The sequence below is a fragment of the Dama dama genome, chromosome 21 (assembly GCF_033118175.1).
Source record: "Dama dama isolate Ldn47 chromosome 21, ASM3311817v1, whole genome shotgun sequence".
NCBI lineage: Eukaryota > Metazoa > Chordata > Mammalia > Artiodactyla > Cervidae > Dama > Dama dama.
This window is the reverse complement of record NC_083701.1, coordinates 19,763,545-19,779,367: the sequence shown is the minus strand read 5'-3', so window position 1 is coordinate 19,779,367 and position 15,823 is coordinate 19,763,545. Positions and strand designations below refer to the sequence as shown.

The window sequence follows — 15,823 nt, the reverse complement described above, 5'->3', positions numbered from 1 at the left end:
TTCAGTTTCTGCATCTGGAAAATAGGTCTCAGAATTGTGTATCTCACTGGGTTGTTGTGAATTAAAAAAAAAAAAATCCCCGTTCAAAGGTTAACACTTAGTAGGAGATCATATCAGTCAGTCCTAAAGGAAATCAACCCTGAATATTCATTCATTGGAAGATCTGATGTTAAAGCTGAAGCTCCAGTAATATGGTCACTTTGTGTGAAGAGCTGATTGATTGGAAATGGGACTGATGCTGGGAAAGATTGAGGGCAGGAGGAGAAGAGGGTGGCAGAGGATGAGATGGTTGGATGGCATCACCGACTCAATGGACATGAGTTTGAGCAAACTCCAGGAGATAGCAGAGGGCAGAGGAGTCTGGTGTGCCGCTGTCTGTGGGGTCGCAGAGTTGGACGTGACTTAGGGACTGAACGGTGGCAAGAGCTGCAGCAGTTGCTGTTATGTTTGATGGCAGAGGCGAGAGCCTGCTCAGCGTCCTGCCGAGTGAAAAACTTTCTTTGAATAAGAAATTTAACACTTTAAGCTGTGTTATTATTTTAAGGGGATTCCTTTTATGCAGTTGAAAAGATTCTCCTAATTGTTTTGATTCATAAAATACTGTATAATAAAGTAATACCATAATCTTCTGATGGTGCTACAGAATTTAAATTTTACTATTATTAATGCCAAATGTAGAGATTTTCAAAGATCAATTTAAGTCTAATTTCCAAGCTGTCATAATATGAAGTATGGAGAAAATAAATAGTATAGTTGTCCCTTGAATGACTGGTATGGGGGGCTGTGGTGCTGACCCTCCACACAGTCAGAAATTCGCCTGGAGCTAACTTCACAATCAGCCCTATTTGCAATTCTGCATCAGCAGATTCAACTTACTCTGGGTTGTGTAGGACTGTAGTAGTACATACTTACTAAAAAATTTCTGTGTGTAAGTAGACCTGTGCAGTTCATGCCTGGGTTCTTCAAGGGTCAACTCTTCCTTTCTTTTATGCAATATTGGTTATACCTTTTTCTGCAGATTTGAAGGTATAATCAAATTTAACCTGGACAGAGAAATATTAAATAAGCTGCTACCTTGTATTTAATTTCAAAAGCATCTTTTGAGATGGTTTTCCATACCAGTATATATTCAACCTAAAACCTACTCTGTTATACTTTCTTTTCTGTGGAATGACCAGTATGTTTTGATAGTTTGGAAGAGCTTGTATCCATGTATAGTTAATTTGTTTACAGCATAAGCAGCTTGTTAAGAGAAGAAAGTGTTATTAATAATTTACCAAAACCTCGCAAATAGAAACTGATAGAAAAGGGAACTCAAGGCATTCCCTGAAACTGGTTTATTTTAAAAATAGTAACTTTTAAAGTGTTAGTTTAATTAAAGATAGGCTGTTAACAAAATTTCTAGGATGTGGAAGTAGTATTTTTTTGAGAACAGGGAAGCAAAAGTGGGGGAACATAATTTGGCAAAGTGTGCATAAAAGGGGGAGACTCCATTTCCTTGTCTCCATGTCTCTATTTCCTTACCTGTAAGGTACTGAGAACCAGAGAAGGAAGGGGGAGGAGATGGAGGAGAAGAGAAAGGGTGAGAGACGTGATCCTTTGCTTGGCGGCAAAGGATCTTGCCAGAAGGTTTGTGGAATGTGGAAGAAGATAAAATTGAAATAAAAATAGGCTGGAACCTTTGTAAATAGTGATTTTCTTTAAAGTGAAGTGAAGTCACTCAGTCATGTCTGACTCTTTGCGATCCCATGGACTGTAGCCTACCAGGATCCTTAGTCTGTGGGATTTTCCAGGCAAGAATGTTGGAGTGGGTTGCCATTTCCTCCAGGGGATCTTCCTGACCCAGGGATCCAACCTGGGTCTCCTGCATTGTAGGCAGACGCTTTACCGTCTGAGCTACCAGGGAAGCCCTTTCTTTAAAAGGGAGAACTTTTTTAAAAATGTGAAAAAAATGTGTTTCCTAAACAAATGAAACTATGTAAAAAAAAAAATAGTGTGTATTTTATTTTTCTTGAAATATTCTGCAGAATATGTTCTCAGAGCCTGTTTTTTGTTGAGGTCAGAAATCTCCTTGAAAGGCATCAGTAAATTTTTAAATTGTTATTTGTCGATGTGTCTTTCTCCCTGTTGGACCATAGATTTTTTCAGGGCAGACCCTCCTCTGTTGCTCATCTTTCTCTCCTGAGTGACTCAGGTTAGAATAAGGCTAAGGCTGCCATAATGAAGTGCTAGAGATAGGATGTTTTGAACAACAGAAACTTTCTCTCTCACAGTTCTGGAGGGTAGAATTCCAAAGTGAGATATTGGCAGGATTGGTTCCTTCCAGGAAATGTACTCCTGGCTTCTTTCCTTGACTTGTAGGTGGCTATTTCTTTTCCAAGTATCTCTTTTCTAGGTCTTCCCTCTCTGCATGCATGTTTAGGTGTCCAGATTTCTCCTTTATTTAAGGAGAGCTATCATAATAGATGGGGGCCCACACAAACTTCTCACTTTAATTTGATTACCTAAAGACCCAATCCCCGAATAAGATTACATTCTGAGATGCTGGGGTTAGAATTTAACATTTCAGTGGGTTTGTTGTTCATTTGCTGAGTCATGACCAGTTCTTTGCGACCCCATGGACTGCAGCACGCCAGGCTTCCTTGTCCTTCATTATCTCCCAGAGTTTGCTCAAAGTCATGTCCCTTGAGTCAGTGATGCCGTCCAACCATCTCAGCCTCTATTGCCCCCTTCTCCTTCTGCCCTCAATCTTTCCCAGCCTCAGGGTCTTTTCCAGTGATTGGCACTTCTCATCAGGTGGCCAGAGTATTGAAGCTTCAGGTTCAGTCCTTCCAAGGAATATTCAGGGTTGATTTCTTTCAGGATTGATCTCCTTGCAATCCACAGGATTCTTAAGAGTCTTCTCCAGAACTACAGTTCAAAACCATTATTTCTTCAGTGCTCAGCCTTCTTTATGGTTCAGCTCTCATATCTGTATCTGACTCCTGGAAAACCATAGCTTTGACTATACCGACTCTGTCAGCAGAGTGTTATCTCTGCTTTTTAGTACGCTGTCTAGGTTTGTCATAGCTTTCCTTCTGAGGAGTAAGTGTCTTTTAATTTCATGAATGCTGTCACTGTTATCAGTGATTTTGGAGCCCAAGAAAATAAAATCTGTCACTGCTTCCACTTTTCCCCCTTCTGTTTGCCAGGAAGTGATGGGACCAGATGCTGTGATCTTAGTTTTTTTGAATGTTCAGTTTTAAGCCAGCTTTTTCACTCTTCTCTTTCACTTTCATCAAGAGGCTCTTTAGTTCCTCTTCACTTTACAGGGTGCTAATTGCATTCCTGAGGTCTTCACCCTTATGACCTGATTACCTCCTGAAGAGGCCATCACACAGGATAAGGCTGCAATGTGTGAGTTTTTGGCCTACTCACACATTCAGTGTATAGACCATTCCACTTTTCCCTTTTGAATTACTTTTCCAGATGCATAATAACGAAAAAGATTGATAATGTCTTTTGTAATTAAGTACACAGCTTAGTTTTATTAGCTCCTTAAATCAATATGGGTTCTTTGGTTATTCTGAATAGTTTACATTTAACTTTATATTTTGAAGGATAGACAACTTTAGTAATTCCAGATGTTCATGACACAAAGTAAGTGTTCAGTAAATGTTTACTATTATTTCATGTCTTTGTGCCTTTGTGTTGATTTTCTAGATACCATTTTGTCAGTGAATCTTCCTTTCCTGATCAATATAAAGGGGAACATTCACTTTTTTTGTGCTGTCGTTAATATACTGTGACATATCTCTAATAAAGTATTTGATTTTTCTTTTCATAGTTAATTGATGTTGCATTCCTTGAGGGCAGGAATTTTCTTCTTATTTTAGTTTCCTCAAGGTTTCCTGTATCAAAGCTGTTATATAAATATGTATTTAATGAAGCCATTTAACTTCTGATACTGTTTCCTCGTCTGTAAAACTTCAGTTGTAATATCTAATCTCTTATAGTGTATTGAAATGTGGTTAAGGGTTTTTTCCTTGGTTTTAGCATTATAACTCAATTATCCATTCAATGTGAATAGGAAAATTGATTTTTATTAGATATCTATTCTTTTCTGATTAATATCAGTAAGGTTTTCTGTTGAACTTTGGTTCCACTGCAGTAGAGACGCCCCTTTCCTGCTAGATTTCCTGTCTGTAGAATGGACAACATGAAAATAGTGAGCATGCCATGTGCTGGTGATGTGGAGAACCTGTGTCACCCTCACAGGGCTGTGGGACTGTAGAATGGCACGGCCGCTCTGGAAGACAGTTGGGCAGTTCCTTATAAGGCTTCATGTGCGGTTACCATACAGTCCAGCAATCGTACCCTTAGACATCCTGGAGAATGAAAATCACAATCACATGAAATCCTGTACACAGTGTTCATAGTGGCTTCATTCATCATAGCCCCAAACTGAAAACATCCCAGATGTCCTTCAAGGGGTAACTGATTAAACATGTTGTTCTTCATCCACACCACAGAACAGTGCTCAGTAATAAAAAAAAAAAAAAAAAAAAAGGAAGTGACTGTTGGTACACACAACAGCCTGGTGAATGTCCAGGTAATTATGCTAAGCTCAAAAAGCTAGTGATAAAAGGTGATGTAGGTGATCTCATTTGTATGTTATTCTTGAAATAACAAAATTAGAGAAGTGCAAAATTGCTTTGTGATTGCTAAGGAATAGGAATTGAGATGGGGAGGCGAGCTCTCTTAATGGCTTTGAAAAGGCAGTGCAAGATATCCCCACAGTGATGGAGTTGTTCTCTGTTTTGACAGCATCACTGTCAGCATTCTGGCTGTGATGTTGTACTGTAGTTTGCAGAATATTACCCTTGGAGCAGCTACTTGAAGCATACAAGGGCTCACTTGTTTTTTCTGACAAGTGTATGTGAACCAACTATTATCTGAAAATAAGGTTAATTAAATTTAAAAGTTTGCTGTTAAGCATTTTAAGCAAATTGCTGTTACCAGGGCTCCTAGTATGATTTGGTAAAGGAAGCACACAGAAGCATTCATTTTGTAGATAATTATTGATTTTTGTGGTTTTTTGGTACTTTTTTACCCTTAAGACTTGATGAAATATTCTGCAAAGTTTTGTAATTATTTCAGGGGTATTTTTTTGAGTTTTCATTTGTGCTCCAGTCATTTTCCTTGTCTTTTATAACTTTGATTTTATTTTTTTCTTCTTGTAGTTTGGATTTAATTTAGCCAGGTTGCACATAGACCTTTAGTTGGAAAGATTTGAAATAAGACATTGTTTTCACCATCAACAGAATTTTGTATATTTGTGCCTTTGGCAAAGTAGCATGTATTAAACCTCATAGTGATCAATAACCATAATCAATTGGCCATTTTTTATATTTTTTTTTCTTTGTAGAACCTACCACCTCTAAAAGTACCAGTGGGCTTGCAGCTATAACGTGGAGTTCTAGTGGAAGTGATCTGTCAGATGAAGACAAAACCATTTTTAAATCACAAAGAGATAATGGACATCATTCTAAAACAGGCAGGTGTTGTAACAGCAACATTTTATGTCCAGAAGATGGGGCCAGTGAAGGTAAATTGATAATTTTTTAAAGAAATTTAGTTTCTATTATAGATTGTATTTTAATAATGCAAATAACATGTACTTCTCTTCTAATACTTAGTATTGATTTTTAAATTATTGAATCCCAACCTTTTAGAAACATTTTCTCATAATATTTCTCACAATAACTCCCTCAGAGATAGGTATTACCAGGATTCTTTTTACAGTTGACAATTTAGACTTGAACATGTTAAAATTGATCAAAGCCAGTTGGAGATATTTGGGTTTGGCTCCAAGACCAACACAGTAAAGTGAATGTTGCAGTGAAACAAGTTACATGAATTTTTTGGTTTCCCAGTTGCATATACAAGTATGTTTTTATACTACTATAGTCTATTAATTGTGCACTAGTATTATGTCTAAAAAAATGATAGACACACCCTAATTTAAAAACACTTTATTGCTTAAAACTTCTAACTATCATCTGAGCCTTTATTCAGCAAGTCTTATATTTTTGCTGCTGGAGGGTCTTACTTCAGTGTTGATGGCTACTCAAGTGAAGGTTGGGGTTGGTGTGGCAGTTTCTTAAAATAAGGCCGCAGTGAGGTTTGCAACATCAATGGGGTGTTCCTTTCATAAACAATTCCTCTGAAGCATGCAAGGCTGCTCGGTAACATTTTACCCACAGGAGAACTTCTTTCAGGATTGAAGTCAGTCCTCTCAGACCTTGCTGCTGCTTTATCAGCTAAGTTTATGTCATATTCTACATCCTTTGTTGCCATTTCGACAGTCTTCACAGCCTCTTCATGAGGAGTCAATTCCATCTCAAGAAACCACTTTCTTTCCTCATTCACGAGAAGCACCTCCTCGCCTGTTAGAATTTTATCCTGAGATTTAAGCAGTTCAGTCACATCTACAGGCTCCACTTCTAGTTCTCTTGCTGTTTCTACCACACCTGCAGCCCCTTGCTCCCATGACGTCTTGAACCCCTCACAGTTGCCTGTGAGGCTCCAAATTCACTTCTTCCTCACTCCTGTCACTGTGGGTGTTTTGACCTCTTCCCTTGCACGAATCACGAATGTCCTTACTGGCTTCTAGACTGCTGACTCCTCTCCAGAAAGTTTTCAGTGGACTTTGCCCAGATCCATCAGAGAATCGCTGTTGACGGCAGCTGTAGCCTTGTGGAATGAACTTCTTAAATCATAAGGCCAGAAGGTTGAAATTATTCCTTCATTCATGGGCTGCAGAGTGGATGTTGAGGCATGAAAACAACATTCATTCTGTTGTACAACATCTTCATCAGAACTCTTGGCTGACCAGGTATATTGTCGTGAATATTAATATTTTGAGGGGACTCTTTTCTGAGGAGTAGGTCTCAACAAGGAGCTTATAATACTCAGCAAACTGTGCTGTAAACAGTTGTGCTGTCGTCCAGACTTTGTTGTGCTGTCACTGGAGCACAGGCAGAGTAGACTTAGCATTAGATTCTTAAGCACCCTAGGATTTTCAGAATGGTAGTTGAACGCTGGCTCACCTTCAGGCCACCAGCTACGTTAGCCCCTGACAAGGCAGTCAGCCTGTCCTTTGTAGCTTTGCATCCAAGCACTGATTTCTGCTCATCTGCTGCTGCTGCTGTCACTTCAGCCGTCTCCAACTCTGTGTGGCCCCATAGATGGCAGCCCACCAGACTCCGCCACCTCTGGAATTCTCCAGGCAAGAACACTGGATATCTACGAAAGATCAAATTGCCAACACTTGTTGGATCATCAAAAAAGCAAGAGAGTTCCAGAACAACATCTACTTCTGCTTTATTGACTATGCCAAAGCCTTTGACTGTGTGGATCACAACAAACTGTGGAAAATTCTTAAAGAGATGGGAATACCAGATCACCTGACCTGCCTCCTGAGAAATCTGTATGCAGGTCAGGAAGCAACAGTTAGAAATGGACATGGAACAACAGACTAGTTCCATATTGGGAAAGGAGTATGTCAAGGCTGTATATTGTCACCCTGCTTATTTAACTTATATTCAGAGTACATCATGAGAAATGCTGGACTGGAGGAAGCACAAGCTGGAATCAAGATTGCCGGGAGAAATATCAATAACCTCAGATATGCAGATGACACCACCCTTATGGCAGAAAGCAAAGAAGAACTAAAGAGCCTCTTGATGAAAGTGAAAGAGGAGAATGAAAAAGTTGGCTTAAAGCTCAACATTTAAAAAACTAAGATCATGGCATCTGGTCTCATCACTTCATGGGAAATAGATGGGGAAACAGTAGAAACAGTGACAGACTTTATTTTTCTAGGCTCCAAAATCACTGCAGATGGTGACTGAAGTCATAAAATTAAAAGATGCTTGCTCCTTGGAAGAAAAGTTATGACCAACCTAGACAGCGTATTAAAAAGCAGAGACAGTACTTTGCCAACAAACGTTCATATAGTCAAGGCTATGGTTTTTCCAGTAGTCATGTATGGATGTGAGAGTTGGACTATAAAGAAAGCTGAACGCCAGAGAATTGATGCTTTTGAACTGTGGTGTTGGAGAAGACTCTTGGAAGTCCCGTGGACTGCAAGGAGATCCAACCAGTCCATCCTAAAAGAAATCAATCCTGAATATTCATTGGAAGGACTAATGCTGAAGCTGAAACTTCAATACTTTGGCCTCCTGAGGTGAAGAATTGACTCATTTGAAAAGACCCGGATGCTGGGAAAGATCGAAGGCAGGAGGAGAACGGGGCTACATAGGATGAGATGGTTGGATGGCATCACCGATTCAATGGGCATGAGTTTGAGTAAACTCTGGGAGTTGGTGATGGACAGGGAGGCCTGGTATGCTGCAGTCCACGGAGTCACAAACAGTCTGACACGACTGAGCGATTGAACTGAACTGATGAAAATCCTCGTTGGCATCTTCTTCCAGTAGCAGGTTATTTCACCTGAGTTGAAAATCTGTTGTTTAGTGTAACCACAATCATGAATTCTCTTTGCCTGATCCCTGGATGACCTGATGAGGCTTTTACATCTGTACTCACTGTTTCATCTTGTACTTTTCTGTCACGGAAGTGACTTCTTTCCTTAAGCGTCACAAACCAGTCTCTGCCAGCTTTAAACTTTCCTTCTGCAGCTTTTGCACCTGTCTAACCCTCACAGAACTGAGGAGAGTTAGGGCCTCGCTCTGGATTAGGCTTTGGCATCAGGGAATGTTGTTTCTGGTTTGATCTTCTATCGAGATATAAAACTTCCTCCATATCAACAGTAATGCTGAAGAAACTCCAGACGAACAGAAAAGCAACTAATGGAAATTGAGAATTGAGGTGGCAGTCAGAGGTAGGAGAAATGGGATGCTTATGGATAAAAGTAGGAATATACTTTCTTCTGCCTTTTAATATATTTTTAAATTTTTGAACAACATGAATCTTTTAAAACTACTGAGGATAAATAGATTTAATACAATTTAAGAATATTTTAAAACTGTATTTTTAGATGACCTGCAGGTTATTGACTGGGAGATTGACAGTGAGAGGGAAGATGCTTGTGAATGTGATGAATTTGAAGACCATGAAAGTGTGGTGGAAATATCTGACTGTGCTTCTGGTGCAAGCAGTCGTTCTTTGACACCAGCAGGGACGCCACCTGAGCTTCCTAAGGTGAGGACGAATTGTTTCCAACTTTCCATTCCATTCATGGCATGTGTTAGTCACAACCTTTGGTGTTTTGTTTGCAACTCCTCTAAATAATATGGTGGTAATGTGCTTTTAAACATGGATAAATACGAGTTCTCTTCTTACCTGCTCTCACCTCAGTTACACCTGGGTCTTTCCCAGAATCCTTCTGTTCCCTCAGGACAGGTGTCTTGTGGTCTGGTCAGATTAGATTCAGCAACGTGCAATCCTGAATAATAATATTCATAGCAAGACAACTATTAATTGTGATTTTCCTTTACAACTTTTCATTTTTTATGGAGTTAATTATTTGGGTTTATGTTGCTTTGTTTTACTTATGAATAAAACTCTTAAGTTTTCCCTGTTGTTCTGTTCTCTCATTAAGATTTTCAGACATAGCAGGCATTCTGTTAAGTTTTTAGAAAATTTAAAAAATATTTTATTGAAGTATAGTTGATTTACAATGTTGTATTAATTTCTGCTCTACAGCAAAGTGATTCAATTTTATATACATACATATGTGTGTGTGTGTGTGTATATATATATATATATTCTTTTCCATTATGGTTTATCGCAGGATATTGAATATAGTTCCCTGTTCTATACAGTAGGACATTGTTGTTTATCCATTCTAAATATACTAGTTTACATCTGCTAATCCCAAACTCCCAATCCATCCCTCCCCCATCCTCCTCCCTCTTGGCAACCACAGGACTGTTCTCTATGTCTGTGAGTCTGTTTATGTTTTGTATATTTGTTCATATGTGTCGTATTTCAGATTCCACAAAGAAGTGATATCATGTGATATTTGTTTCTGTCTGACTTACTTCACTTAGTATGATTATCTCTAGGTCTATCCATGTTGCTGCAAATGGCATTATTTCATTTTTTATGACTAAATAATATTCCATTGTGATTATATACTGCATCATCTTTATTCATTCAGCATTTGATTAGTTTTGTTTTTGTGGAGAACTATTTCTCACAAACTCCTAGCCTCTCTGATTTCACCTGAGAGTCCTCTCTGCTTTGTGAAACTTGCCGCTCTTATGTTGCCCTTCACCCTCTTTTGGGGAATTTCCTTCACCTTATTCCTGCATGAAGCAACCTTATCCTGGATTCCATGTCTTTCTCTTTCTTGATTTTTACTCTCATTTTGATTGAGCACATCTTCCAGTAGCTTCCAAAGAAGGATTTATGGAAGATGATCTTTTGGGATTTGTCATGTCAGAAAATGCAGTCATTACACTTTGACCTGTGATTGAAACTTTTTATATAAGAGTTTTTGGTTGGAAATCATTTTTCTTGAGAATTTTGAAGGCATTGCTTCCTTTTCTTCTAGTTCCAGAGTTGCTATCAAGAAGCCAGTAGCTATTCTTATTCTTGATGTTTTAAGATTTCTCTTCCCTGTTTTAAACTGTTTTGGTTGTGATGTGCTTAGATGTGGTTTTCTGCTTGGAGTTTGTCAAGTTTATTGGATCTGTGGTTGGTCTGGAATCCCCAAGCTCCCTTCTAGGTTTGGTGATTTGCTAGGAAGACATTCAGAACTTAGCATACAAAAGCAAAATCAGCACTCTTCCAAGAGTCTTTCTCAGTGGAGTCACACAGGGGATGCTTTATTGCTCCAGCAGTGAGTTTTGACAACATATGTGCACTGGTGTCTACAGTGGGATTCATCAGTGACTCCGAGCCCAGGGTTTTTATTGAGGAGTGCTCTCTGCCTAGCATGTGCCAGAATTTCAGGTTTCAGAGGAAAAATGGGTATTCAACATAAGCTGCATTGTTGAGGCACAGGGAGACACTCTTATCATTTAGGGCATGGTGGGCTCATCCTGACATCCAAGTTCCCAGAGGTTGGCAGGGATCAGCCTTGCAAGCACGGATCTCTCGGGACACCTGTCTCAGGTCTGCTAAGTTAGCTCTCTTCCTCACAAGTGGGCACAAAACTTTCATCACATTTGAAGAGATTTTTGCCTTTATTCAGCACTTTTTTTTTTTCTGACTCCCCTTTTCCTTCCCTTCTGTGACTGCAATTATCTGTGTATTAATTAGGCTGCTTGATTTTACGTCGTGGATTATTGATGTTGTGCCCATTTTTTTCTCCCATTTTGAGTGGTTTTTATTGCTATATCAAGTTTAATAATCTTTTTTCCTATCATGTCTAATCTGCTGTTAATACTATCCAGCGTATTTGTCATCTCTAAAAGTTTGTTATGAGTCATTTTATATTGTCCATGTCTCTCCTTAACACAATCATATGTTTATCTGTGTTTTCAGCATAAATATTCTATTTATAATAGCTGTTTTAATGGCTTTTTCTGTAAATCTATCATCTGTGTCATTTCTGTGTCTCTTTCTATTGATTGATATTTCTTTTCATTTTAAGTTGTATTTTATTCCTTCTTTACCTGCCTGGAAATTTTTGAGTGTATACCAAATATTTTGAATTTTATGTTGTTGGGTACTAGATTTTTAAAAAATTTCTTTGAATACTCTGAGGCTTTGTTCTGTGGCACAGTTACTGGAAACAGTTTCATCCTTTTAAATGTTGCTTTATGGTTTTTTCTCTGCGTCTGGAGGAGTACTCAGTCTTAGGTCTTAGTGCTGAAGCAGGACCTTCCCAAGTATTCTCTGTAATGCCCTGAGTTACAGATTTTCCTCTGGGTTAGCAGGGATAGCTACTGTTTCCTGACCCTGTATGAACTCTAGGCACTGTTCTTCTTCTGCTCCCAAGGGATTCTTTCCCTGATGTAGTTTCTTTATGTGCACATGCTGATCAGTACTTTGCCGAATACTTGAGTGGGATGTTTGGGTTTCTCTGTGTAGCTCTGACTTTTCTGGTGCTCTGGACTGTGAACTTCTGTCTCCATGGACTCTCGACCCTGTCCCTTCAACTCAGGGAGCCGTGCAGTCTCCACCTCAGTTCCACTTCCTCACTGTGTAGTTTGGAAATTCTTTATAGAAGACAATTGTAGAGCAGTTGTACTGTAGGGCGATTGTAGAGCTCAGTTCTTTGTTTCATCTTTCAGGAGTTAGTATTCTTCTTGCCTAATGTCCCATGTCTTGAAAACCATTGTTTCAAGTATTTTGTCTCATTTCTTTTCTTTTTGGTTATTTCAAGCAAGAGGATAAATCCATTTCCTCTTATACCATCATGGCCATATTCTTGATTCTTTCCAGGCAACCTGGAACATTAAGAGATGTTCCTAATCGTTAGTCATTAGCTGATCAAAACCATAATGAGATATTACTATATACCCATTAGGATAGCTGTTACCCATAAATGGGAAAATAAATGTTGAGGATGTGGAGAAATTGGAACCCCGGTGTACTATTGGTGGGAATTTAAAATGATGCAGCCACTCTGGAAAACAGAGTGGTTTTTTTGTTGGTTTCGCAAAAGTTAAAAATACCATGTGACCTAGTGATTTTGCCTCTGGATGTACACCCCAAAGATTTGACAGCAGGGTCTCAACAGAAGTTGTACCTTGATGTTCACAGTGGCACTATTCACAGTGTCCTAATGGTGGAAGCAACCCAAATATCTATCATCAGATGAAAGAATAAACAAAATGTGTGGGTATGTGTATTGTCTGGGCTTCTCTGGGAAAGAATCCGGCTGCCAATGGAGGTAGACGCGGGTTAGATCCCTGGGTCAGGAAGAGCCCCTGGAGAAGTAAATGGCAACCCACTCCACTGTTTTTACCTGGGAAATCCCATGGACAGAGGAGTCTGGTGGGCTAAGTCCATGGGGTTGCAAAAGAGTTGGACACGACTTAGTGAGTGAACAATGACAAATGTATATCGTCTACTAAAAAAATATTCACAACCTAAAAGATGAGGGTTATATTTTATTTGGTGGGAGTTTTTAGGACTTCAGGCCTGGAAGGCAGCATCACAAGTAACCTCAGGATAAACTGCTGTAATGAGGTGAGTGGGGGGGGGGGGGGGGTGGTAGACAGAATATATAGGTGTTATACAACAAAGGGTAGGTAGTCGGAACATTAAAAGGTTATTGTTAATTAAAGAAAGCCTGGTATCTCAAGTTAAGGAATTTAGTGCTTTTCTGTGTTTGGGAAGATACAAGAGTCTGAGTTCCCTTAAATCATTCCTTAGATACACATCTTAACTGTCTAGGGCCAGTATCCTATGTTTTCTCATCCCGAGTTTCCTCAGGGCTCCGTGTGGGGGTGACTGCAGTCTGATGGCTGCTAGACAACAGGTACTTCCTGAGTTCCCTCAGGGCTCACCAGCTTACCTTCTGTGGTGGCTGAAATCAGTGATGACTGTGCCACCCTTTGTTTACTGATGTGGCAGGAAATATACCATTTCTCAATGTGTATGTATGTATATGTGTGTTTTGTATATACATATAGATACGTGTGTGTGTGTGTGTGTGTGTGTGTGTGTGTGTGTGTGTTACTGAATTAAACTTGGGTCTGCCTGCCTGGGTGTAGTAAAGCCAGTCTGTTGACACTGTGTTGTGGTGAGGGAAAGTACAACCTTTGTTGCAGGGTACCCCCAGTGCGGGGCTGAGCGTGGAGGCATGAGTTTGGATATTTTGGACGCAGTGGCTTTCAGGGAAAAATTTTTAATGACATCTTGTGAGTAACAGGGTTGCAGGGTGACTGATCAGCTTGTGGACATTTTTCTGATTGGTTGGTGCTGAAGTAGTCAGGAGTCACCATCATCCCACTTCTGGCAACATCCAGCCTGTGGCTTGTGTGCTTGTGGTTAGTGTGCAGCTAACTTATTCCACCTGGTGGGGGTTTCAGTGTCAGCAGAGCAACTCAAGGACATGGCTAAGGATAATACGTCTGTCCCTTGCAGAAGAACTAAAGGTCTTTGACTGTGTTTAGTAGCTGTACTATTACTATTTTATGTTGCTTGACAGTTTTCCTTTGTTTCTCCATTTTCTTACTTTTCTAATTAAATTTGTTCTTTGGAACTTGGGCAGGTCCTAGGTGAAGCTTTTCTACAAACGAGAGGCAGGATCCTATTCCATTTCATATACAGTGATTATTATTCAGCATTCAGAAGGATCGAAGTTCTGATACGTGTTACAAGGTGAATGAAACTTGAAAACATTATGCTGTGTAAATTTTTTTCTTGTCTTTTTTGGGGGAAATACTCTTGTTAATTAAGGTTATTTTTACCCCTTGAAAGTTGTATAAATAACCACATCTGTTAGAAAAACTGTAATGGTGCACAGCAGAGATGCAGTTTGTTGACTGGGGTTTACTAACTCAGCTAATTGAGAAACTCTTGCACACAGGTTTTGTAGTGCTTGCAATTCAAATTCACACCTTGGTAAAATTACAAATTACAGTATAACACAGACTTTTCAGGGTAGCTCTTCAATAAGTATACTTTATAAGAAGTGAGTGACTGGCATCCATGCTTTTCCAAAATGTAAACTGTGTGTCTTTGGGTGGTAGACTTATTGGAGAAGTTTATTTTCTTCTTTGCTATATATATATATATGTTATATGTATATATATATATTTCATAATAATAATAAAAAAAGACCAGACAGTCATTGGCTTTTCCCTCAAGGAAGAGGAAGAATCAGATCATATATATTGATCATATACTGGGCCTTATATTGTACTAATTGCTTTACGTATTAGTCTGTTTGAGCTGCTGTAACAAAAATATTATAGACTAAGTGACTTATAAACCAGAAATTCTGACAATTTTGGAGGCTGGAAGTTCTACCATCTAGGAGCCAGCAAATATGGCATCTGTTGAGGGCTCACTTCCTGGTTTGTAGATCGCTGTCTCCTCACGTGTCCTCAGTGATGGAGGGGGCTAGGGGTCTCCCTGGGACCTTCCAGGAAGGGCATTAATCCCACTCATGAGGGCCACACAGCATGGCTTCTCTCCCAGGTGCCATCACATTGGGAATTAGGTTTCAGCATCGAGTTTGTAGCAGTACATTTTCCATTTGAGCCTTAAAACAAGCTTGTGAAGTCAGTGCCGTTTTGCCCCATTTTCAGACAGGAAAGTGTTTTATTAAAGGTATGTGCCTGTGACCAGGTTATTGTATATAATAAACAAGGCAGCTCTGAAACCTTGCAATGAAAGTATTGGGTGGTGGTTGAATGCCTGAGGATCCATGTCGATTGCTTTCTTATATTGGAAGAAGTGGGCACATGCACGTGAGTTACATGAAAGTTACAGTAATAGAAAAGGGAAGTCCGTGGCTTACTTTGTATCTAAAAAGTTCAAGATTTCTGTATGTAGTTTCTCATCAAGTACACTTGTTTTTTTTTTTTTTAGTAGTCATATATGTTAAAATATGACATATTATGTTGTTACTAAAAAGTGACTCAAAAAATCGATTGCTCTAAGCAGGCACTGGGAGGCGTTCCTGTGATGTGGAAACTGTGGTCTGCCTAATCATAGCGGTGTTCTCTGTGGCCTTAACTCCTGCCTCCTTTTCCTCCTTTTTCTTCCTGGTATAGGAACAAAGACTCAATTGTTTTCCTTATTATCTTCAAGCTGCTCACTGTTAAGTCTTTTTCTGACCCCCTTGCTATCCTGAATTCCATGTGGGTTTCCAACGGCCTGATGACATCTTTGTGTGGATGTCCTAAAC

At 39.4% G+C, this 15,823-nt stretch overlaps 1 protein-coding gene across 5 annotated transcripts in view; it reads left to right on the top strand.

The window, feature by feature from the left end:
- SPIDR (scaffold protein involved in DNA repair) overlaps positions 1-15,823 on the top strand; it is a 258,391-nt gene that overhangs the window by 28,902 nt on the left and 213,666 nt on the right. For 4 of the 5 annotated variants that reach the window (XM_061123279.1, XM_061123277.1, XM_061123280.1 and 1 more), the window contains 2 exons: positions 5,408-5,587; positions 9,044-9,207. In XM_061123279.1, the coding sequence (XP_060979262.1) occupies positions 5,408-5,587; positions 9,044-9,207 (344 nt within the window). The remainder of the gene's footprint in view (positions 1-5,407; positions 5,588-9,043; positions 9,208-15,823) is intronic. The other variant, XM_061123278.1, reaches the window with a different exon arrangement.